Source organism: Coregonus clupeaformis, chromosome 9 (assembly GCF_020615455.1).
Source record: "Coregonus clupeaformis isolate EN_2021a chromosome 9, ASM2061545v1, whole genome shotgun sequence".
Taxonomy (NCBI): domain Eukaryota; kingdom Metazoa; phylum Chordata; class Actinopteri; order Salmoniformes; family Salmonidae; genus Coregonus; species Coregonus clupeaformis.
In genome coordinates, this window is record NC_059200.1 from 50,955,714 (window position 1) to 50,980,130 (window position 24,417).

A 24,417-nucleotide genomic window follows, 5' to 3' on the forward strand; every position below is an offset into this window, starting at 1 on the left:
CCCAAGTGTAACACTTCTAAACAAGACTTCTAAAAGCTAATAAAATGGCTACCTGGACAACCTGCATTCACCGTTTTTTGCACTAATTCTCTTGCACTGACTCTATGCAAACACATTGGACTCAACCCACACACTCACACATACTTACACTGACACCCCAACACACACATACACACACACACTACATACGCCCACACACACGTAACATGCACACACATGCATACTGATGCCACACACACACACACACATACACAGTCTTGTACAACTAAACTTGTGGGGACACAAAATTCAGTCCATTCAAAATCGTATTTTCCATAACCCTAAACCTAAACCTAACTCTAAGCCTTCGCCTAACGCTAACCTTAACCCTAACCTTAACCCCAAAACCTAACCTTACCTAACCTAACCCTAGCTCCTAACCTTAAACCTAATTCTAATCCTATAACTAATTCTAACCTTAACCCCCTAGAAATAGCATTTGACCTGGGGACTAACAAAATGTCCCGAGTTGGTAAAAAATGTTTTGTTTACTATTCCTGTATTGTTCACACACACACACACACACACACACACACACACACACACACACACACACACACACACACACACACACACACACACACACACACACACACACACACACACATTTTCACAATCACCACATTCGCTACTGCTACTGTTTATTATCTATCCTTTTGCTTAGTCACTTTTCCCCTACCTACAGTGCATTCGGAAAGTATTCAGACCCCTTGACTTTTTCCACATTTTGTTACATTACAGCCTTATTCTAAAATGGATTAAATTATATTTTTTCCTCATCAATCTACACACAATACCCCATAATGACAAAGCAAAAACAGGTTTGTAGAAATGTATGCAAATGAATTTAAAAAACAAAACAGAAATTCCTTATTTACATAAGTATTCAGACCCTTTGCTATGAGACTCGAAATTAAGCTCAGGTGCATCCTGTTTCCATTGATCATCCTTGAGATGTTTCTACAATTTGATTGGAGTCCACCTGTGTTAAATTCAATTGATTGGACATGATTTGGAAAGGCACACACCTGTCTATATAAGCACAAACCAAGCCATGAGGTCGAAGGAATTGTCCGTAGAGCTCCGAGACAGGATTGTGTCGAGGCACAGATCTGGGGAAGGGTACCAAAAAAGGTCTGCAGCATTGAAGGTCCCCAAGAACACAGTTGCCTTCATCATTCTTAAATGGAAGACGTTTGGAACCACCAAGACTCTTCCTAGAGCTGGCCACCTGGCCAAACTGAGCAATCGGGGGAGAAGGGCCTTGGTCAGGGAGGTGACCAAGAACCCAATGGTCACTCTGACAGAGCTCCAGAGTTTATCTGTTGAGATGGGAGAACCTTCCAGAAGGACAACCATCTCTGCAGCACTCCACCAATCAGGCCTTTATGGTAGAGTGGCCAGACAGAAGCCACTCCTCAGTAAAAGGCACATGACAGCTCGCTTGGAGTTTGCCAAAAGGCACCTAAAGGACTCTCATACAATGAGAAACAAGATTCTCTGGTCTGATGAAACCAAGATTAAACTCTTTGGCCTGAATGCCAAGCGTCACATCTGGAGGAAACCTGGCACCATCCCTACGGTGTAGCATGGTGGTGGCAGCATCATGCTGTGGGGATGTTTTTCAGCAGCTGGGACTGGGAGACTAGTCAGGATATAGGGAAAGATTAACTGATTAAAGTACAGAGAGATCCTTGATGAAAACCTGCTCCAGAGAGCTCAGGTCCTCAGACTGGGGCGAAGGTTCACCTTCCAACAGGACAACGACCCTAAGCACACAGCCAAGGTAACGCAGGAGTGTGCTTCGGGACAAGTCTCTGAATGTCCTTGAGTGGCCCAGCCAGAGCCCGGACTTGAACGCGATCGAACATCTCTGGAGAGACCTGAAAATAGCTGTGCATCGATGCTCCCCATCCAACCTGACAGAGCTTGAGAGGATCTGCAGACAAGAATGGGAGAAACTCCCCAAATACATGTGTGCCAAGCTTGTAGAGTCATACCCAAGAAGACTTGAGGCTGTAAACATTGCCAAAGGTGCTTCAACAAAGTACTGAGTCTGAATACTTATGTAAATCTGATATTTATTTTTCTTTGTTTTATACATTTGCTATAAGTTCTATAAACCTGTGTTTGCTTTGTGATAATGGGGTATTGTGTGTAGATTGATGAGGCTAAAAAACAATTTAATCAATTTTAGAATAATGCTGTAACGTAACAAAATGTGGAGAAAGTCAAGGGGTCTGAATAATTTCTGAATGCACTGTATATGTACTGTACATAGCTACCTCAATTACCTCATACCCTGGTACATCGACTCGGTATTGGTACTCCCTGTATATAACCATGTTCTTTTTTACTACCTACATATAGCCATGTTATTTCTATTCATTTTTTTATCCGTTATTCACTGTGTATTTATTCCTTGTGTCACTATTTCAATGTTTCATTTTTTTAATCGTATCTTTAACCCTGCATTGTTGGAAATTGACCAGTAAGTAAGCATTTCACTGTTAGTCTACACCTGTTGTCTACGAAGCATGTGACAAATACAATTTGATTTGATTTGACATACTCTAGGTAGATGTAATCCTAACATGCTGTAGTATCATAAAAGTATATTCATATCAGACGCAACAATTTCCTAATTGCTTTGTAGCTCCTTTCACCCCACCTCCAGCCTGTAATTAGCTTGATAGTATTGCATGTTCTGTTAATCTCTCCCCAGGCTGTGTTGTTGTCACATACAGTCATAGTCCTATTTCTGGGTTGCATTCTGCTTTTTTCATCACTGGTTATTATGTCACTATGGCTTTGAGACCAATCCTGTTTAGTCTAGCGTGGTCATTGTGCCAGCATTGTTTGGGGAACAATGTAACGTGCAATACAAGGAGACTAGCTCCCTTTAAGAGCTGCCGAGGAGGAAAGAAATTAATATGAATGTAAGAGATGCAAACTAGAATAAACAGAATACAAAAAACGCATTTTACCTTTGACACGCAACAGCAACAGTGCCTTCAGAAAGTATTCATACCCCTTGACTTATTGGATTCAATAAAAACAAATTCTCACCCATCTTTTTGGGTAAGTCTCTAAGAGCTTTGCACACCTGGATTGTACAATAGTTGCTAATTATTGTTATTTTTATTCTTCAAGCTCTGTCAAGTTGATTGTTGATCATTGCAACTCCAGTGTACATTTGTCCTTGTGTTTTAGGTTATTGTCCTGCTGAAAGGTGAATTTGTCTCCCATTGTCTGTTGGAAAGCAGACTGAACCAGGTTTTCCTCATCTAGGATTTTGCCTGTGCATATTCCATTTATTTTTATCCTAAAAAACTCCCTAGTCCTTGCCGATTACAAGCATACCCATGACATGATTCAGCCACCACCATACTTGAAAAGTGTGGTACTCAGTGATGTGTTGTGTTGGATTTGCCCCAAACATAACTCTTTGTTTTCAGGACTAAAAGTTAATTTCTTTGCCACATTCAAAATACAAAAATCATCCCTGTATCTTGAAAATTTGATTGCTGACAAGCAAAACATTTTGGGACTATATCAACAATGGACTAATGAAACAAATACCAAAATATAGTTTTGGGGTGGAATTTTCCTTTAGGTGCCTTGTTGCAAACAGGATGCATATTTTGGAATATGTTTATTCAGTACAGTCTTCCTTCTTTTCACTCTGTCATTTAGGTTATTATTGTGGAGTAACTACAATGTTGTTGATCCATCCTCAGTTTTCTCATATCACAACCATTAAACACTGTAACTGTTTTAAAGTCACCATTGGCCTAATGATGAAATCCCTACGCAGTTTCCTTCCTCTCTGGCAACTGAGTTAGGAAGGAAGGACACCTGTATCTATGTAGTGACTGGGTGTATTAATACACCATCCAAAGTGTCATTAATAACTTCCCCATGCTCAAATGGATATTCAGTGCCTGCTTTTGTTATTTTTAGACATCTGCCAATCGGTGCCCTTCTTTGCGAGGCATTGAAAAACCACCCTGGTCTTTGTGGTTGAATCTGTGCTTCGAATTCACTACTCGATTGAGGGACCTTACAGGTCATTTTATTTGTTGGGTATAGAGATGGGGTAGTCATTAAAAATCGTGTTAACGACTATTATTGAACACGGAATGAGTCCATGCAACTTACTATGCAATTTGTTAAGCACATTTTTACTCTTGAGCTTATTTATGCTTGCCATAACAAAGGGGTTGAATACATATTGACTCAAGACATTTCAGCTTTAAACATTTTATTAATAAATAAAAAAATCTACAAACAAAATTCCGCTTTGACATTATGGGGTATTGTGTGTAGATCAGTGACACAACAATTTAATTTAATCAATTTTAAATTCAGGCTGTAACACAAAATAATATGGAAAAAGTTAAGGGGTGTGAATACTTTCTGAATGCACTGTATATTACTGTATGTGGTTATGTTAATTTCAGCTATTTTAGAAGTGGCATTGCTCTGTGGTTCAGGATGTAGACAGAAAAAACGTGCAATCTTGTGGATGGTTTCATTAGGTTTAACCAATATTTAATAAATTATAGATTGTGTACAGCTATACATAATCCTATCGTTACCAGACCTTTTCCGCTCAACCATCAAACTCTGCACAGATGTCTCAAAGCAATGATTTATGGGTGTCATAGGCAAAGCAGTGTCATATGGGACTCCAGCCCTAACCTGCACATCTGTTCTACATGTTCTCCCCCTTCTCCAGTTTTGACCCCTTGTACTTCTCCTCAGCCCCCCACCCCACTATGCCTCCTCCTAATAGCCCACCTGGTTATCTCTGGCAGACAGCAGATGTTGCAGGAATGCGTGGTTGGCAGCTGCATCACTGATGGCTAGGGCTGTAACGGTACACATATTCCTACCGAACAGTTCGATACTGGGACCTCGGTTCGGGCCACACTGTGAGCCCGAATTAATACAGTGCCTTCGGAAAGTATTCAGACCCCTTGACACACAATACCCCATAATGACAAAGCAAAAAACTGAAATATCACATTTACATACAGTTGAAGTCAGAAGTTTACATACACTTAGGTTGGAGTCATTAAAACTCGTTTTTCAACCACTCCACTCCGTTAATAGTATGTTCTCCACTGCTCAACGAGAATAGCCCAGAGTGGCGCGTGTAGCTTGTTGTTGTTGTCCGCCAATCACAAGTCATCAAAGTGCCATTACAGTCATAGAGGCTCTGTTTGTGGCAAAGCAAGTTAGGAGTTTATTTAATCTCCCTCCCTCCCTCCCTCCCTCCCTCCCTCCCTCCCTCCCTCCCTCCCTCCCTCCTCCGTGCTCCCAGCTCCCAGCTCCCAATTCACTCGCTCACAGTACACACACCATAAGGCCCCTCCTCCGCCTGCTTTCCCTCACGCTGTATTAGTTCTGGTTAATAAAATAGCTTACAAATGTACTTTTCTGCTGCTTTCCTCAATCGGATCTGACCACGTCTATACGTAACTGGACGTCTTCAGGTCCGTTCAGAATGGGTCTCTATATTGAAAAATGTATCTATGCATATTTGTCAGGGTGGGAAAGCCCCAGGTCCATTACGGAACAGGTCCAACTTTTTAGACCTCTACTTGAGGCCCAATCATAACAATCCCTGTCACAACAGACAATGCCAGGAACATTGTGAATGATGTCACAGAAACTGGTCTTGGGCCACAAATAGGGTGCTTTTAAATGTTGCGTATTTTGCCAAATAAACAAAATTAACTACATTAACTGTTGGAATTTCATTTTTCTGGTGTACCATAACCGAATCCGAACCATGATCCCAAAATCGCCAGACGTACCGAACCGTGGGTTTGGTGAACCGTTACACCCCTACTGATGGCTGCATGTTAATTGCTGCATGTTAAAGATGGCCCTGCCTGTGATTTAGGGCCATGCTGACAACCATACCTCAACCCTTTATCTGACGCTCTCAAAAGGTGCAGGTTCTTAATGTCAGCTTTGGTTGGTGGCTTCATCTTAAAGGTTGTGTGTGTACATTTTACATTTACATTTTAGTCATTTAGCAGACGCTCTTATCCAGAGCGACTTACAGTTAGTGAATACATATTTTTTTGTACTGGCCCCCCGTGGGAATCGAACCCACAACCCTGGCGTTGCAAACGCCATGCTCTATCAACTGAGCTACATCCCTGCCGGCCATTCCCTCCCCTACCCTGGACGAATTGTGCGCCACCCATGAGTCTCCCGGTCGCGGCCGGCTGCGACAGAGCCTGGATTTGAACCAGGATCTCTAGTGGCACAGTTAGCACTGCGATGCAGTGCCTTAGACCACTGCGCCACTCAGGAGTACAGTGCTTGTATGTACTGTATGTGTGGTTGGAAAGGGTGGGGGGGGGATACTATACATTTTCTGTCTGTTCCTTGACTCATTAGCTCTGATGAAGTTTAACAATGAGATTGACCTTGAGCTACACCTTCTGGTTGTTGGCTCTGTTTCCACAATGTATCTTTTAATCCAATTCACCACTGCAGATGTTGCCCCTTATTTTTCGCACTGTTGTGTACATTGCTGTTTTTTTGTGTGTCTGCTCTGCTCGTGCTAACAACTGAACAGATGTACAGTACAGCAGCTGTCCAGCACTTGTGATGGCTGATCTAACCACTCCTCTCCTGTGGTCTCTAGCAGGGCCGTACCAGCACAGCGGTGGCAGCTCGAGCAGCAACGGCGGGCGTGGTGCCGCGACCATTCACTGTCTCCGCTGCCGGGAGGTCTGTAAGGGAGAGGTGGTGCGTGTGCAGAATTTCCACTTCCACGTCAAGTGCTTCACCTGCCAAGGTAAGACCCTCAGCTTCCTTTCTGTCTGTCTGTCTGTCGGTCTGCCTGTCTGTCTGTATGGCTGTTCTCCACAGTGCAGCAGCACTCAGCCAGCCCCATTAGAAACCATTAGCTGTCAGAGAGAGAGAGACAAAGCAGATGTGTCTCCATGACACCCCCTGGGCTGCTCAAAGGCTCTGATCAGGAGAAAAGCACACAGCCTAAAAAAGGAATTGCAAGGGAAGCCTGTTGAGAGCTCACCATGGTAGACAAGAAAATGAAGACAAGCTCAACTGCCATCTTGTAATTTGTTCCTTATTATTAAACCGATAAATGGTGATCTGAAAAGTCATAGTCAATCGATCAATAATTTAATAATACTTTTAGCAAACATTTTTATATTCAATTTACGATCTGTAGAAACAATGAGAATAGAAAGGTTCAGAACTTTTGTAAAACATCACAGTACGGTTGAAAAATATATGGCAAATAGAAATCCAGTATGGATGGTGTTAAGAGATAGATGGGAGGTGTTGAATGGAGCTGAAGGATGGGACTAATAACAACAACTAATAACAACAAGATAACTAATGTAAAGCATACTGTGTCCATAATAAGTATATAGGTTATAGGTTGACAGCTTTTGTGAAAGAGCACAGTTAGAAAAATATGGCATATAGAAGCAAACCAGATGGACAGCATGAAAATGATCGGAGGAAGTTCAGGAGTAAAAACAAAAAAATATAATCATGACTGTAAGTCGCTTTGGATAAAAGCGTCTGCTAAATGGCATATTATATTATTATTATTATAATTATTGTAGAATTTGACTGTGTCCATAAAATGTATATAGTATGTATGGGCTGGAAGTAGAGGCCTAAGCGTTGTTGTTCACTAGTTTACTCCAATTGGGGAAGGGGTGGTGGGGTTGGAAAGTAATGAAGGGAAATATTATTTATTTATTTTTTAAATAAAAAAGAAAAGAAAAAACTACAAATGAGCTTTTAATATTTTCAGAATGATCCTTTCTACTCACATTTCACCTAAGACATGAAAGCAGCTTGTAGTGGCTTTAACAGTCTGTATTTGTAAGGAGAAGAATAGGCAAGCCATTTCACCTCCCATTGTCAGGAAGGATTTCCAAAATGCTGGCGCTCACATGGTCTTGTTTATTATGCAAGCTGTTGCTGTGGTAACGGTGTTAGGGGGCAACCTGCCTTAGATGATGGTTACTCTCTCCGCCAGTATCAGCCAATAGGAGCCCTTCCTGCACGCACTGGAGCACAGCAATGGCGTTGGCCATTACAATATATAGAAATCTCTCTCTCTTCCTGTTTGTCTCTGTTTATCTCTCGCCCCTCTCCCTTCTCTTTCTTTCATTATCTGTTCAGTCTCTCTCTCTCTCTCTCTGTCTCTCTCTCTCTCTTTCTCTCTCTCTCTCTCTCTGTCTCTATCTTCCTCTCTGTCTCTTTTTTTCTATCTCTCTCTCTCTCTCTCTCTCTCTCTCTCTCTGTGTCTCTCAGTCCCTGCCTACAGTATTTTCCTCTTGTTCCCTGTTTCCACCATTAGAACCAGCAGCAGCACTCCCTCCACCCACGCACTCTCATTTGCTGTGCCCTGCCAAGGCTAGTGAGGTCTGAGAGCTGCAGACTGAGGGTGCTAATCTGACGTCTCCAGCTCCACCACCACAGACACCTCAGCTCCTGGCTGACTTGCCCTTCTCAGCCTCTCCTCCTACAGCAGAGAGGGGACTGGGCCCTGGGATGCATGCTGGGGGGCATGCTGGTGGAGATCCTGCTGAGGATCAGGCCGGGGTGTGTGTGTGTGGGGGGGGTCCAGGGGCTAGTGGTTGGTTGTGGGGGATGTGGATAGTGTGTATAGTTAGGTAGGGCTGGTGGGTTGGTTGTGGGGGATGTGGATGGTGTGTATAGTTAGGTAGGGCTGGTGGGTTGGTTGTGGGGGATGTGGATGGTGTGTATAGTTAGGTAGGGCTGGTGGGTTGGTTGTGGGGGATGTGGATGGTGTGTATAGTTAGGTAGGGCTGGTGTGTTGGTTGTGGGGGATGTGGATGGTGTGTATAGTTAGGTAGGGCTGGTGGGTTGGTTGTGGGGGATGTGGATGGTGTGTATAGTTAGGTAGGGCTGGTGGGTTGGTTGTGGGGGATGTGGATGGTGTGTATAGTTAGGTAGGGCTGGTGGGTTGGTTGTGGGGGATGTGGATGGTGTGTATAGTTAGGTAGGGCTGGTGGGTTGGTTGTGGGGGATGTGGATGGTGTGTATAGTTAGGTAGGGCTGGTGGACAGCAGTTATTTTTCCTAACCTGCCGCAGGTCTCAGGCGTTTAGCTCAGAAACACGGTCTATCCACCTGAAAGCCCACTGTGAGCTGATAGTGTCTGTCTGCCTTTCAGAACAGATGTTTCCCACTGTAGTCTCATGGCTTTAGGCAGAGCGCACCATGCATGGTCTGCTACACTATGCATTTGTTTTACACTGGCCATCATTAATCCTCATGACATATCTAATCTCCACCTGTGTACTCCTCCCACATACAGCAGCTTTTTATAAAGTTGTGTTGCAGCAGCAGTACTGAGTTGGTGAAAGTATGCCTGGCCTTTTAACAGAGCCAAAAAACAAGCCTAAGCCCAAGTGTTGGAGTGGGAGTAAAATGGAATTAGGGGAGGAAAAAACATTTTGTAAAAGCCTCATTGTTGTTTTTTTAGTCACGCACATTTGAAGTCCTCTGCTCGGGTTGGGATGATGTCCTTTTTCAGTGTGTTGTGTCCTAGCTGGGAGGGAGACAGTGAGAGAGGGTGGGATGCAGCGATGTGCGGGGAACATCCATGCCAAGATGCCAATACAGACGGCCTGTAGTGTTCTGACAGCCCAAGCATGAAATTGATTTTCCCTCACCACACAAAAAGCCATTGATGAGTCTTGTGGTCGCCAACGAGCCATCATCCCACACTGGGAGCCAGTGGCCGGATGAAAACTGAAACGCAAACGTTTCATATTATACCTTATCAGTGTGAGGAAGCGTAAGGAAATACCATGACATTAGCACCTGGAAAGAACTGAGCATTTGGAAACAGAATACCTAAAATAGAATCCTGGAGTCAGCAGTCTATCCAGTATCCACAGTCAGCAGGTTTCTAACCAAATCAGTCTCTTAGTCTGGGAACTTCCGCCTACACTGGCTATCTCTGGCCCACACTGGCTCTCTCTGGCCCTTACTGGCCTTCACTGGCTCTCTCTGGCCCTCACTGGTCTTCTCTGGCCCTCTCTCACTCTCTCTGGCCCTCACTGGTCTTCTCTGGCCCTCACTGGCCATCTCTTGTCCTCACTGGCCCTCTCTGGCCCTCTCTCGCTCTCTCTGGCCCTCACGGGCCTTCCCTGGCCCTCACTGGCCCTCTCTGGCCCTCACTGGCCCTCCCTTTCTGAATGATGTCAGGTCTGGTGTAGAAGCAGGTAGTTAGCACAGAGGATCTCATAGCTCCAAGACAATAGTTACGGTTGTCGCAATATTGTGGACTCTAGATTGTCTATGTTAATCCAGTATTTCTCCTAAGAACAGGGTTTCCCAAAATAGGTCCTACCCAGATTTGAGAAGAAGGACATGTATTATTTTGTATTTTATTCGGATCCCCATTAGCTGTTGTTGAAGCAGCAGCTACTCTTCCTGGGGTCCACACAAAACATAAAACATGACATAATACAGAACATCAATAGTCAAGAACAGCTCAAGGACTGAACTACACAAATGTAATATAAGACAATAGATAACCTTGAATTCATTCTGGATTTGGGGACTGTGAAGTGACCCCTGGTGGCATGTCTGGTGGGGTAAGGATGTCTGTCAGAGCTATATGTAAGTTGGTTATACAAACAATTTGGAATTTTCAACACAATAGTATTTCTCACAAAAACAAAAATTGAAGCAGTCAATCTCTCCTCTACTTACATTTTACATTTTTTTCATTTTAGTCATTTAGCAGATGCTCTTATACAGAGCGACATACAGTTGGTGCATTTATCTTCAGATAGCTAGGTGGGACAACCACATATCACAGTCATAGTAAGTACATTTTTCCTCAATAAAGTAGCTATCAGCAAAGTCAGAGCTAGTGAGGGGGAAAAAAGTCAAGTGTGTGTGTTAGTTCACGAAAAGCATGTGAGGGGGGGGGGTGCTGTGGGATTATTTAAGATACTCTTTGAAGAGGTAGGGCTTCAGATGTTTTTGGAAGATTGACAGGGACTCTGCTGTCCTATCTTCAGGGGGAAGCTGGTTCCACCATTGGGGTGCCAGGACAGAGAAGAGCTTGGACTTGGCTGAGCGGGAGCTGCCCTCCCGTAGGGGTGGGAGGGCCAATAGAGCAGAGGTGGCAGAATGGAGTGCTCGGGTTGGGGTGTAGGGTTTGAGCATAGCCTGAAGGTAGGGGGGGGCAGTTCCTCTTGCTGCTCCGTAGGCAAGCACCATGGTCTTGTAGTGGATGCGAGCTTCGACTGGAAGCCAGTGGAGTGTGCGAAGGAGTGGGATTGCATTGGAGAACTTGGGAAGGTTGAACACTGCAGCGTTCTGGATAAATTGCAGGGGTTTGATGACACAAGCGGGGAGCCCAGCCAACATCGCGTTGCAGTAGTCCAGACGGGAGATGACAAGTGCGTGGATTAGAACCTGCGCCACTTCCTGTGTGAGGTACTGATGTTGTAGAGCATGAACCTGCAGGAGCAAGTTACTGCTTTGATGTTTGCAGAAAACGACAGGGTGTTGTCCCCTACAACTTATCAAGAACGCTGCAGCCTGCCTGGTTTCAACCTTCTCTCATGTCATTTATTGAGGATAAATATACTTTCTATGCCTGTGATATGTGGTTGTCCCACCTACCTATCTGAAGATGAATGCACTGGAAAAGAGCGTCTGCTAAATGACAAAAATGTAATGTAAATGTTGTTCACGCCAAGGTTCTTTGCACTCTGGGAGGGGACACAGTGGAGTTGTCAACCATGATGGTGAGAGACTGACATTAGTGTCATTACTGTTGACATTAGCCTTCTGTGTACATTGAAGGGCAAGACATGCTGCTCTGTTCTGGGCCAACTGCAGCTTTCTAGGTCCTTCTCTGCAGGACTTGTTTGGTCGACTGTGGTGTTAAAAATGCTGAGCATCTCTTTATCACAGACAGACCTCTCCCCATCTTTACAACAATTGAATCAATATGCCTTGACCATGACCGTTTACAGTTTAAGGCAGGGGTGTCAAACTCATTTTAGCTCAGGGGCCACATGGAGGAAAATCTATTCCCAAGTGGGCCGGACCGGTAAAATCATGGTATATATAACTTAAAAACAACAACTTCAGATTGTTTTCTTTGTTTTAATACTATCAACATAAAACATAAAGCTGGAGCCTGAGGACAGTGTGTCCAAAATAGTACAAGCACAACATCACTATTAATCATTAAACACCTCAAGTTTATTTGAAAATTCTAAAGAAAAAACACACAAACACACAATGCCTCAGTGATTCACATAACTGTTTCACAGATCACAGAACTATATCAGGGTGTCATTTCTCAGGCAGAAATGTAGATACAAATAATGAAATCCTGTTCCCCAAACAAGTGCAAGAACCACAGAGTCAAGAATAGGTTAAATATACAAATAAAATTAAATCAATTAAAAACAATAGCACATCAACATAAAAACATATAAACATAAAGCTGGAGCCTGAGGACAGTGTGTCCAAAAGCACAACATCACTATTAATCATAAAACACCTCAAGTTATTTGAAATTCTGAGGACAAACAACACACAAACACACAATGCCTCAGTGATTCACAGAAGTATATCACAGATCACAGAACTATATCAGGGTGTCTCATACAGCACTTTAAGTGGGGTTGCATAGTTTATTTGACTCCTGATACCTGGCATCTTTTAGCTTTCACCAGCGCATCAATATCAGGCGTCACATCCTGAGTGGCAGCCAACTTCAGGATGTGATTCAAGTGCTTGTGCGTGAGCCTTGAGCGCAGCTTTGTTTTATTTATGCTCATTACAGAGAACTTGCTCACAAAGATATGTGGTTCCAAACATGCACAACCGTTTTGCAGCGAGGGCTGTCAAGTTGGGGTAACCTGGCAAGAGATTCTGATAAAATGTGTCCAAGCCAGCTGCGGCAAATTCGCCCTTCAAATCCGAGTCACACTGCAAGTCTATTATTTCAAGTTGGATGCTGACGGGCAGATCAGAGGGATTCACGGTGAATGGCGAACAAAAAACTTTGAAGTCTTTCTCCAGTTCACCAAAAATCTGAAAGCGTTGCTCAAACTCCCTTAACAGTCCCGTTATTTTATCTTTGAACCGCTTCATGTCTGCCACATGTTGGGTCGCGCACACATTTTTCAGACAGGGGAAGTGAGCTGCATCACCACCGGCGAGTTGCGTCTCCCACAATGACAGCTTCAACTTGAAAGAACGTATTTTACATTTACATTTTAGTCATTTAGCAGACGCTCTTATCCAGAGCGACTTACAGTTAGTGAATACATTATTATTAATTTTTTTATACTGGCCCCCCGTGGGAATCAAACCCACAACCCTGGCGTTGCAAACTCTACACTGAGCTACATCCCTGCCGGCCATTCCCTCCCCTACCCTGGACGAATTGTGCGCCGCACCTGAGTCTCCCGGTCGCGGCCGGCTGCGACAGAGCCTGGATTCGAACCAGGATCTCTAGTGGCACAGTTAGCACTGCGATGCAGTGCCTTAGACCACTGCGCCACTCAGGAGTATGCTGTCATAATGCTGTCATAATACTGTCATAATACTGCGTGGCAACTTTGTTGCGCCCTTGCAGCTGTTTGTTCAAGTTATTCAGGTGCTCTGTAACATCCACCATAAATGCAAGGTCCTGCATCCATTCTGCGGAATTAAATTCTAACACTGGTTTGCCCTTTTCTTCCATGAACTGTTCAATTTCTTCTCGTAAATCAAAGAAACGCCTCAGCACAGCACCTCGGCTTAACCATCTTACCTCAGTGTGGTATGGCAGGCCATAGATGTGGTCTTTCTCTCTGAGAAGGCTGTCAAACTGACGGTGATTCAGGCTTCTGGATCGGATGAAATTAACAGTTTGGATGACCACCTTCATGACGTTATCCATCTTTAATGACATGCAACACAAAGCCTCCTGGTGCAAAATACAGTGAAAAGTCCACTCCGACCCTGTCCAGCGCGCCGACGAGTGCAGTGAAAATATCAGCTGCTGTCGTTGTATCTGTCATCGGCACCAACTCCACGAACTCCTCGGTGACGGTCAATGTGTCATCAACTCCGCGGATGAAAATGGCCAGTTGTGCAACATCTGTAATGTCTGTGCTTTCATCAATTGCAACCGAAAACGCAATAAATGACTTTACTTTTTGCTTAAACTTGCTGTCCAAATCCACTGAAAGATCGGAAATCCTGTCTGCAACTGTGTTTCTTGTCAGGCTGATATTTGCAAAAGCCTGGTGCTTTTCAGGGCACACAATCTCTGCTGCCTTCATCATGCATGTTTTTACAAATTCACCCTCACTAAATGGTTTTGAAGCCACTGCGATTTCATTAGCAATGAGGTAGCTAGCTTTCACTGCAGCGTCACTGATGTCTCGGCTGTGAGTAAACACAGACTGCTGTTTCTTCAGACCCACCAACAGTTCATTCACCTTCTCTCTTCTCCGCTGTCCTTGAAAGTTGTCATATTTGTCGGCATGAAGACTCACATAGTGGCGACGAAGGTTATATTCTTTCAGCACTGCAACATGCTGTGAACACACCAAACATACAGCTTTCCCATTCAATTCCGTGAATAAATAGAAGGATGACAATTTTTCTTGGAACACTCTGCACTCTGCGTCCACTTTTCTCTTTTTTGACAGAGACATATTGGGGCAATGAGGGTGCCAAAGCACATAATGTTAAAAGTAGAAGCCGTAATAAATATCGCGGCCAAAACAAAGTAGCTCATCCGGACTGGCTGCACTTGCTTGACCTATTTGCTCTGCCCGGTATAAACAGTTTGCTTGCTTAACACAATTGCTATTGCGCCATCCAGTGGACACAATTGGAACAGCAGTTTCTTTTATTGAAAAATTGCAGCTCATTTTTATACTTTACAAAATCATCTCGCGGGCCGGATTAAACCCGTTTGCGGGCCTGATCCGTCCCGCGGGCCGGACGTTTGACACCCCTGGTTTAAGGTGACACAACATTCATTACCAGATTCAGCTGAGGTCTAGAACTTAAGTAATCAAATACAATCCTTTTAGTTTTAGATATGTTCAGGACTAGTTTATTACTAGCCACCCATTCCAAAACTGACTGCAACTCTTTGTTTAGGGTTGCAATGATTTCACTAGCTGAAATAGGGTCATTAGTGCAGTGATTTCACAAACTACATATGGTCATTATTGTCCTCAGGCAAAGAAACTTGGAGAAACAAAAATGTGTTTATAGACCAATAAGAAAGAGAGTTCCAAACCTCTCTGCCAATAACAGCTAGTTTTCAGTTTCCCCTCCCACTCAGACCACTCCCAGACAGTCCTAGCTAAATTCTTGATTGAGAAATGGCTCTTTGCTAAGAAGTTATTTTTGTTTCTTTTTTACCATTTTAATTGAAACAATCACAGTAAGGTACTTAATTGTCACCCAGAAATGTTTTGATATTGAGATAAAAATAGCTGCATTGGCCATTTCAGGATTAAAGTAATTAATATTTTATAATATTGATTCAGTATTTTTCCCTCAACAAGGGCTAATGATTCTCCGTTGGCCATTGACATTCTGTTTAGATGAAATCTTCCACCATATCAAGCCATGAACTCTTAAGTGCACTAATGAATCAACCAGTCTCTTCCAACTGGGTCTGTAGAGACTTCTCTTTTTGCCTCTGTGTTTCTAGCTTTGAATCTCACTGATCCACAGAGCCTATCTGTGTCAGAGACACTGCAATCTCTTGTTAGTTAGTTGCATGGTGGGAGATGTGAGTGAGCGTCCTTGGACAAACTCCAGGCAGTAGAAGGAGAGTCCGCTGGGACCTGGCTGGGGGTGAAGTGGGGAGGAGGGAAAAAAGGACAGGGGAGGAGAGGGAGAAAAGTAATTTCTATACAAACGGTGTCTGCCAAGCCATAACTTCCCGTTAGGCTCCACTTGTGAGGACAATATGAGTGTTGCCTCTAGAATGGAGGCTGTGGGAGGGAAAAGGAGAGGAGCAGGGCTGGACCGGCCCACTGTCTCTGTCTGTCTGTCCTGGGGATATGGGATGGCCCAGGAAGTCATCTGTCGGCCAATGGCGAGGAGGACAGAAGAGAAATAAACAGGAGGGAGCTGCCAGTCTGCAACCAGTCATACTGCAGAAATTGACCAGTAGCCTGCAGCTCCCACATTCATCTGATATAAAACAATACACTCACACACACCCATGCACGCGCGCGCACACACACACACAGACACACAACCACACACACACTGGTCCAGTCTTCTTGGTATACTGTAGCTACTGTATCTAGATGAAAGAAGATAAAATGAACATCATCATGTGAGGAGAGGAAAAAACAGTTGACTCATTGACGTTTATGATGCTATTTATAGGGAAGCAAAGTATCATATCTCTCTTTTTTTTACGGTAATCTAGTAGTGCACTTCTCTCTAAATCAAATCAAAGTTTTATTGGTCGGGTACACAGATTTGCAGATGTTATCGCATGTGCAGCGAAACGCTTGTGTTTCTAGCTCCAACAGTGCAGTAATACCTAGCAATACAAAACAATATATATACATTTACACTCTTATCCAGAGCGACTTACAAATTGGTGCATTCACCATATAGCCAGTGGGATAACCACTTTACAATGTTTCTTTTTTTTGGGGGGTTAAGGGTGGGGTAGAAGGATTACTTTATCCTATCCCAGGTATTCCTTAAAGAGGTGTGGTTTCAAATGTCTCCGGAAGGTGGTGAGTGACTCCGCTGTCCTGGCGTCGTGAGGGAGCTTGTTCCACCATTGGGGTGCCAGAGCAGCGAACAGTTTTGACTGGGCTGAGCGGGAACTGTGCTTCCGCAGAGGTAGGGAGCCAGCAGGCCAGAGGTGGATGAACGCAATGCCCTCGTTTGGGTGTAGGGACTGATCAGAGCCTGAAGGTACGGAGGTGCCGTTCCCCTCACGGCTCCGTAGGGCAAGCACCATGGTCTTGTAGCAGATGCGAGCTTCAACTGGAAGCCAGTGGAGTGTGCGGAGGAGCGGGGTGACGTGAGAGAACTTGGGAAGGTTGAACACCAGACGGGCTGCGGCATTCTGGATGAGTTGTAGGGGGTTTAATGGCACAGGCAGGGAGCCCAGCCAACAGCGAGTTGCAGTAATCCAGACGGGGAGATGACAAGTGCCTGGATTAGGACCTGTGCCGCTTCCTGTGTAAGGCAGGGTCGTACTCTCTGAATGTTGTAGAGCATGAACCTACAGGATCGGGTCACCGCCTTGATGTTAGCGGAGAATGACAGGGTGTTGTCCAGGGTCACGCCAAGGCTCTTCGCACTCTGGGAGGAGGACACAACGGAGTTGTCAACCGTGATGGCGAGATCATGGAACGGGCAGTCCTTCCCCGGGAGGAAGAGCAGCTCCGTCTAGCCAAGGTTCAGCTTGAGGTGGTGATCCATCATCCACACTGATATGTCTGCCAGACATGCAGAGATGCGATTATCAGAAGGGGGAAAGGAGAAGATTAGTTGTGTGTCGTCTGCGTAGCAATGATAGGAGAGGCCATGTGAGGATATGACAGAGCCAAGTGACTTGGTGTATAGCGAGAATAGGAGAGGACCTAGAACTGAGCCCTGGGGGACACCAGTGGTGAGAGCACGTGGTGCGGAGACAGCTTCTCGCCACGCCACTTGGTAGGAGCGACCGGTCAGGTAGGACGCAATCCAAGAGTGAGCCGCGCCGGAGATGCCCAGTTCGGAGAGGATGGAGAGGAGGATCTGATGGTTCACAGTATCAAAGGCAGCAGACAGGTCTAGAAGGACAAGAGCAGAGGAGATAGAGTTAGCTTTAGCAGTGCGGAGAGCCTCCGTGACACACAGAAGAGCAGTCTCAGTTGAATGACCAGTCTTGAAACCTGACTGGTTTGGATCAAGAAGGTCATTCTGAGAGAGATAGCAAGAGAGTTGGCTAAAGACGGCACGCTCAAGAGTTTTGGAGAGAAAAGAAAGAAGGGATACTGGTCTGTAGTTGTTGACATCAGAGGGATCGAGTGTTGGTTTTTTGAGAAGGGGTGCAACTCTCGCTCTCTTGAAGATGGAAGGGACATAGCCAGCGGTCAAGGATGAGTTGGGCGGCCGGCCGTCACAAGTCGCAAGATTTTATCTGGAGAGAGAGGGGAGAAAGAAGTCAAAGCATAGGGTAGGGCAGTGTGAGCAGGACCAGCAGTGTCATTTGACTTAACAAACGAGGATCGGATGTCGTCAAACTTCTTTTCAAAATGGTTGACGAAGTCATCCACAGAGAGGGGGGATTCAGCAGGGAGGAGAAGGTGGCAAAGAGCTTCCTAGGGTTAGAGGCAGATGCTTGGAATTTAGAGTGGTAGAAAGTGGCCTTAGCAGCAGAAACAGATGAAGAAAATGTAGAGAGGAGGGAGTGAAAAGATGCCAGGTCCGCAGGGAGTCTAGTTTTCCTCCATTTCCGCTCGGCTGCCCGGAGCCCTGTTCTGTGAGCTCGCAATGAGTCATCAAGCCACGGAGCTGGAGGGGAGGACCGAGCCGGCCGGGAGGAAAGGGGACATAGAGAGTCAAAGGATGCAGAAAGGGAGGAGAGGAGGGTTGAGGAGGCAGAATCAGGAGATTGGAGGGAGAAGGATTGGGCAGAGGCAAGAGATGATAGGATGGAAGAGGAGAGAGTAGCGGGAGAGAGAGAGCGAAGGTTGCGACGGCGCATTACCATCTGAGTAGGGGCAGAGTGAGTAGTGTTGGAGGAGAGCGAGAGAGAAAAGGATACAAAGTAGTGGTCGGAGACATGGAGGGGAGTTGCAGTGAGATTAGTAGAAGAACAGCATCTAGTAAAGATGAGGTCAAGCGTATTGCCTGCCTTGTGAGTAGGGGGGACGGTGAGAGGGTGAGGTCAAAAGAGGAGAGGAGTGGAAAGAAGGAGGCAGAGAGAAATGAGTCAAAGGTAGACGTAGGGAGGTTGAAGTCCCCCAGAACTGTGAGGGGTGAGCCATCCTCAGGAAAGGAACATATCAAGGCGTCAAGCTCATTGATGAACTCTCCAAGGGAACCTGGAGGGTGATAAATGACAAGGATGTTAAGCTTAAATGGGCTAGTGACTGTGACAGCATGGAATTCAAATGAGGAGATAGACAGATGGGTCAGGGGAAAAATAGAGAATGTCCACTTGGGAGAGATGAGGATTCCTGTGCCACCACCCCGCTGACCAGATGCTCTCGGGGTATGCGAGAACACATGGTCAGACGAGGAGAGAGCAGTAGGAGTAGCAGTGTTTTCAGTGGTAATCCATGTTTCCGTCAGTGCCAAGAAGTCGAGGGACTGGAGGGTAGCATAGGCTGAGATGAACTCCGCCTTGTTGGCAGCAGAACGGCAGTTCCAGAGGCTGCCTGAGACCTGGAACTCCACGTGGGTGGTGCGTGCAGGGACCACCAGGTTAGAGAGGCAGCAGCCACGCGGTGTGAGGCGTTTGTATAGCCTGTGCGGATAGGAGAAAACAGGGATAGACAGAGGCATAGTTGACAGGCTACAGAAAATGGCTACAATAATGCAAAGGAGATCGGAATGAAATGAAATGAACTAAACATCTGGGAAAGGAGAGAGCAGGCCTCCCTCACCACAACACCCAAATATAACTCTCCCAACTTCCACCTCAGAAACTATAATTGTTGTAAACTACAGTGGTTCAATGTTTTCTAGGAATAGACTAACTTAGTTTATTCAGCTAACTTGGTACAGTATTCTTCCGTGAAAATCGTCCAGGGCACCTAGTCATAAGACGCCACAGCCAGCTGGCATGCCAGACTCCAACAACACGGTTTAGCACCAATACTCGACCACAACAAACCACCAGTGTGTCAACACGCCAAGCAGTTCATTCGTGTCCGTGTCTAACGTTGTGGGTTAGTCCCGACAGCTTGAGCGAATCCGTCATCAACTTATTCAGCCAGTTAGTTAGCTAGAATAGTTAGCATACTAGCTAGCCATTGCTTTCAGACAAAGAAGAAACCCCTCCTTTCACGGCACGAACACACAGAGAGAGCCAAGCTAACGTTAACTAGTCACCCATGTCCCGAATTCCTTGAACGACTCTGGCTACCAATATGTAAAAACAAAACACAAATGTAGGTTATAACTTACCCCTAGCAGCTACTGTTAGCTAGCCAAGTGCAAAGCTAGCCACTGAATTGACTCAGCCAGTTCGCGTCTGTTCGCTAGGTCGTTCCAGCTATTGTTTACTAGTAGCTATCCAGGTAGCAACAAGCTAGCTAAATTTCAAGCACAGTAGCCACTTACTACCTAACGTTAACGCTTCAGACAATGAGGTTAGAAAACAGCTGAATGGTAGGCATTATTGTATGTAATTATTGTAGGCAGCCAGCTGGCATAATTACAGGCACTCTCAGGCGTGAAACATACATAATCCAATAAATAAAAAGAAAGAAATTAAGAAATATCAGAACGAGCAATGTCAGAGTCCGGAATATATACAGTGCATTCGGAAAGTATTCAGACCCCTTGACTTTTTCCACATTTTGTTACGTTACAGCCTTATTCAAAAATTGATAAAAAATAAAATAAAAAATCCTCATCAATCTACACACAATACCCCATAATGACAAAGCGAAAATAGGTTTTTAGAACTGTTTTGCAAATGTATTAAAAATGATCAACCGAAATATTTTTTTAACGTAAGTATTCAGACTCTTTGCTATAAGACTCGAAATTGAGCTCTGGTGCATCCTGTTTCCATTGATCATCCTTGAGATGTTTCTACAATTTGATTGGAGTCCACATGTGGTAAATTAAATAGATGATTTGGAGAGGCACACACCTGTCCATATAAGGTCCCACAGTTGACAGTGCATGCTCCGAGCAAAAACCAGACCAAGCCAAGTCGAAGAAATTGTCCGTAGAGCTCAGAGACAGGATTGAATGCCAAGCATCACGTCTGGAGGAAACCTGGCACCATCCCTACGGTGAAGCATGGTGGTGGCAGCATCATGCTGTGGTGATGTTTTTCAGCGGCAGGGACTGGGAGACTAGACAGGATCGAGGGAAAGATGAACGGAGCAAATTACAGAGAGATCCTTGATGAAAACCTGCTCCAGAGAGCTCAGGTCCTCAGACTGGGGCGAAGGTTCACCTCCCAACAGGACAACGACCCTAAGCACACAGCCAAGACAAAGCAGGAGTGGCTTCGGGACAAGTCTCTGAATGTCCTTGAGAGGCCCGGCTAGAGCCCGGAATTGAACCTGATCGAACATCTCTGGAGAGACCTGAAGATAGCTGTGCAGCGACGCTCCCCATCCAACCTGACAGAGCTTGAGAGGATCTGCAGAGAAGAATGGGAGAAACTCCCCAAATACAGGTGTGCCAAGCTTGTAGCGTTATACCCAAGAAGACTCAAGGCTTTATTCGCTGCCAAAGGTGCTTCAACAAAGTACTGAGTAAAGTGCCTGAATTCTTATGTAAATGTGATATTTCTGGGGGGTTTAGTTTTATAAATTTGCAAAAATGTCTATAAACCGGTTTTTGCTTTCTCATTATGGAGTATTGTGTGTAGATTGCTGAGGGAAAAAAACATTTTATCTATTTTAGAATAAGGCTGTAATGTAACAAAATGTAGAAAAAGTCAAGGGGTCTGAATACTTTCCGAATGCACTGTATTTCTCTTGCCCAGGTGGGATAAGGCAGTGTGCAGTGCAATGGCGATTGTGTCGTCCGTGGATCTGTTGGGGCTGTATGCGAACTGTAGTGGGTCTAGGGTGTCAGCTAAGGTGGAGGTGATGTGGTCCTTAATTAGCCTCTCAAAGCACTTCATGATGACAGAAGTGAGCGGTACGGCGCGATAGTCATTTAGTTCAGTTACCTTTGTTTTCTTGGGTACAGGATCAATGGTGGACATCTTAAAGCATGTGGGGACAACAGACTGGGATATGGAGAGATTGAATATGTCCGTAAACACTCCAGCCAGCAGGTCTGCACATGCTCTGAGGACACAGCTTGGGATGCTGTCTGGGGTTTAACACGGGGGGGGGGTGGAATATACACGGTATTGACGATGACCGAAGAAATTGATCTCAGTCAATAATGCGGTCGGCATTTGATGGTGAGATTTTCCAGATCGGGAGAACAAAAGGACTACGTTATCACAATCACACCATGAGTTATTCATCATGAAACAAACCCCTCCGCCTTTCTTTTTCCCGGAGAGTTCTGTCTTCCTGTCCGCGCGATAGATGGAGAACCCCGCTGGCTGAATGGATGGGGAAAATATATGTGTGAGCCATGATTCTGTAAAACAGAGAATGTTACAGTCCCTGATGTCTCTCTAGAAGGAGATCCTCGCCCTGAGTGAGTCTACTTTATGGTCCAGGGACTGAACTTAAGCAAGTAATATACTCTGGCGCGGTGGATGGCATGCACGACGCCTGAGTCTGACTAGGGCCCCACTTCTTTTTCCTCTTCTCCGGTGTCAGCGTTTTGTTGCAGCCCCCGGGATGAATAGATCTGCCTCGGGAAGTTCAAACAAAGGATCCAGGTCAGGGAAGTCGCATTTCTGGTGAGTGACTGCCGATCTTATATCCCAATGTTATTTTTGGCTGTAGGTAATAATACAAGAAACGTTCTGAGCAAATAATGTAAGAAATAACACACACCAATGAAAAAAAGTTGGCTAGGAACTAGAAACAAGGCGACCATGTCTGTCGGCGCCATCTTCTAGAGTTTTAAATCAGCCCTGTGCTCTGTCAAGCTAGTAGTGTGGTGGTCACGATTGAATCTGTATGGAGTCAGCTGGATATAGGTGTTGACACAGACCCTCTACTGCAGCTATAGGCTAATCCTTCTTGAGAAGCACCAGAACATGTTGGCGAGGCATGACACTACAATTCTTTACATTGATGTTTAGTACTGTACTGTCCACATTCCCCACACACATAGACACAATCCCCCATCAGAGTAACAGCAACATAATGAAACAGTGAAATTAAGCAGCAGCTCCAAATGCTACCTGGAACTCCTGGGCGATTCCATGCCAATAGTTTTGGTATCTCAGATTTGTTTTCTCAGATTGTTCTGGCATTTCTCACATAGGAACTTCATTGGGAGGAAGGATGTGTGAAATGCCTTTTCCATTTGTATCACAATTTTTAAAAAAAAATTATCATGAAAAAGAGTCCAATTTAGGCCCTTTTTAGACCTATACAAGCCTCCTGTAAAACCCTATGATCTTGGTGTCATTATACACATTATAGTGTGCTCTAAAATGTGACAGACCGGCTCGATTCGGTCTTATGTAGCAAAATTTGAAGTTGTGTTTTTTACATTGGATAAAAGTAGAGACTCAGAGCTAGAAAATGGTATATCATACACTACAGTTGAGGAGCAATGGGAAAGTAATTCTGCTTTGAAAGTTGATAAACTTGTAACCTCACTTTTGAGAAAATGGCCTTTGAATGTTTTGGTACACCCCCTGAAGAGCTCTTCTTTGTCTACACCCATTCAGCATCGTTCACACCCTCTTATACTATAGCCCCGCCCGTAAACTCAGAGCGTTGTCAGATTGTCTATTCAGAGCGTTTCACTCTCGGAGCGTTCAGAGCACACACTGGACGCTCTGGCCGAGGAGTAGGGTTGATCCGAGCGTTCTGTCCTAACAACAGTAGTCAAGCACCCAAGCTAACTGGCTAATGTTGGCTAGCTTGCTAGCTACTTCCAGACACAACAGCTCACTGACCATTTTACTCGCCCTAGCAGAGCTGGTTAGGCTGTTTTTATGTTATCCAGAGAATTGGTGACTGCAACTGTGCTGCTGGCAACAATTTAATTAAACTTTTTTGCCAACATTTACTGACACCGGCTATATTCAACAGGTGTTGAGTGTTCGTAAATCTGTCAGTTATTCTGCGCTCTGGCACACTCAGATGAGAGTGCTCTGAAATCGGAGTAGATAGCCAGAGCGAATTTACCAGCTACGACTATCAACAGTTGTCACATTGACATCATAAACATTCTATTGAAATGGTTACTTGCATAGTGGAGTCTTTTGTTAAGACATGTAGCTAGCTAGCTAGCTAAACAATGAACCATAATCCCAACTCATGACGTTACTACCCTGCATGAATCTGCAGGTAGCTAACCAACCAGGTTCAATGTTAGCTAGCAAAGCAAATGGCTCTGAGATACGAATAATATTACTACACAGATCATACACGTAACGTTAGCTAGCGAGCCAGCCAGCTAACGTAGGCTAGCTAGCTAACAGTACACTTTAACTTGAAATGAAAACAACTTTCTGTCAAAATTAGAAATGTGTAATATCTGA

At 44.8% G+C, this 24,417-nt stretch overlaps 1 protein-coding gene across 4 annotated transcripts in view; it reads left to right on the plus strand.

Annotated features, from left to right (window-relative positions):
- The window catches only part of LOC121574061 (actin-binding LIM protein 3), a 113,246-nt gene that overhangs the window by 20,797 nt on the left and 68,032 nt on the right, over positions 1 to 24,417 (plus strand). For all 4 annotated transcript variants that reach the window (XM_041886624.1, XM_041886625.1, XM_041886626.1 and 1 more), the window contains exon 2: positions 6,710 to 6,862. In XM_041886624.1, the coding sequence (XP_041742558.1) occupies positions 6,710 to 6,862 (153 nt within the window). The remainder of the gene's footprint in view (positions 1 to 6,709; positions 6,863 to 24,417) is intronic.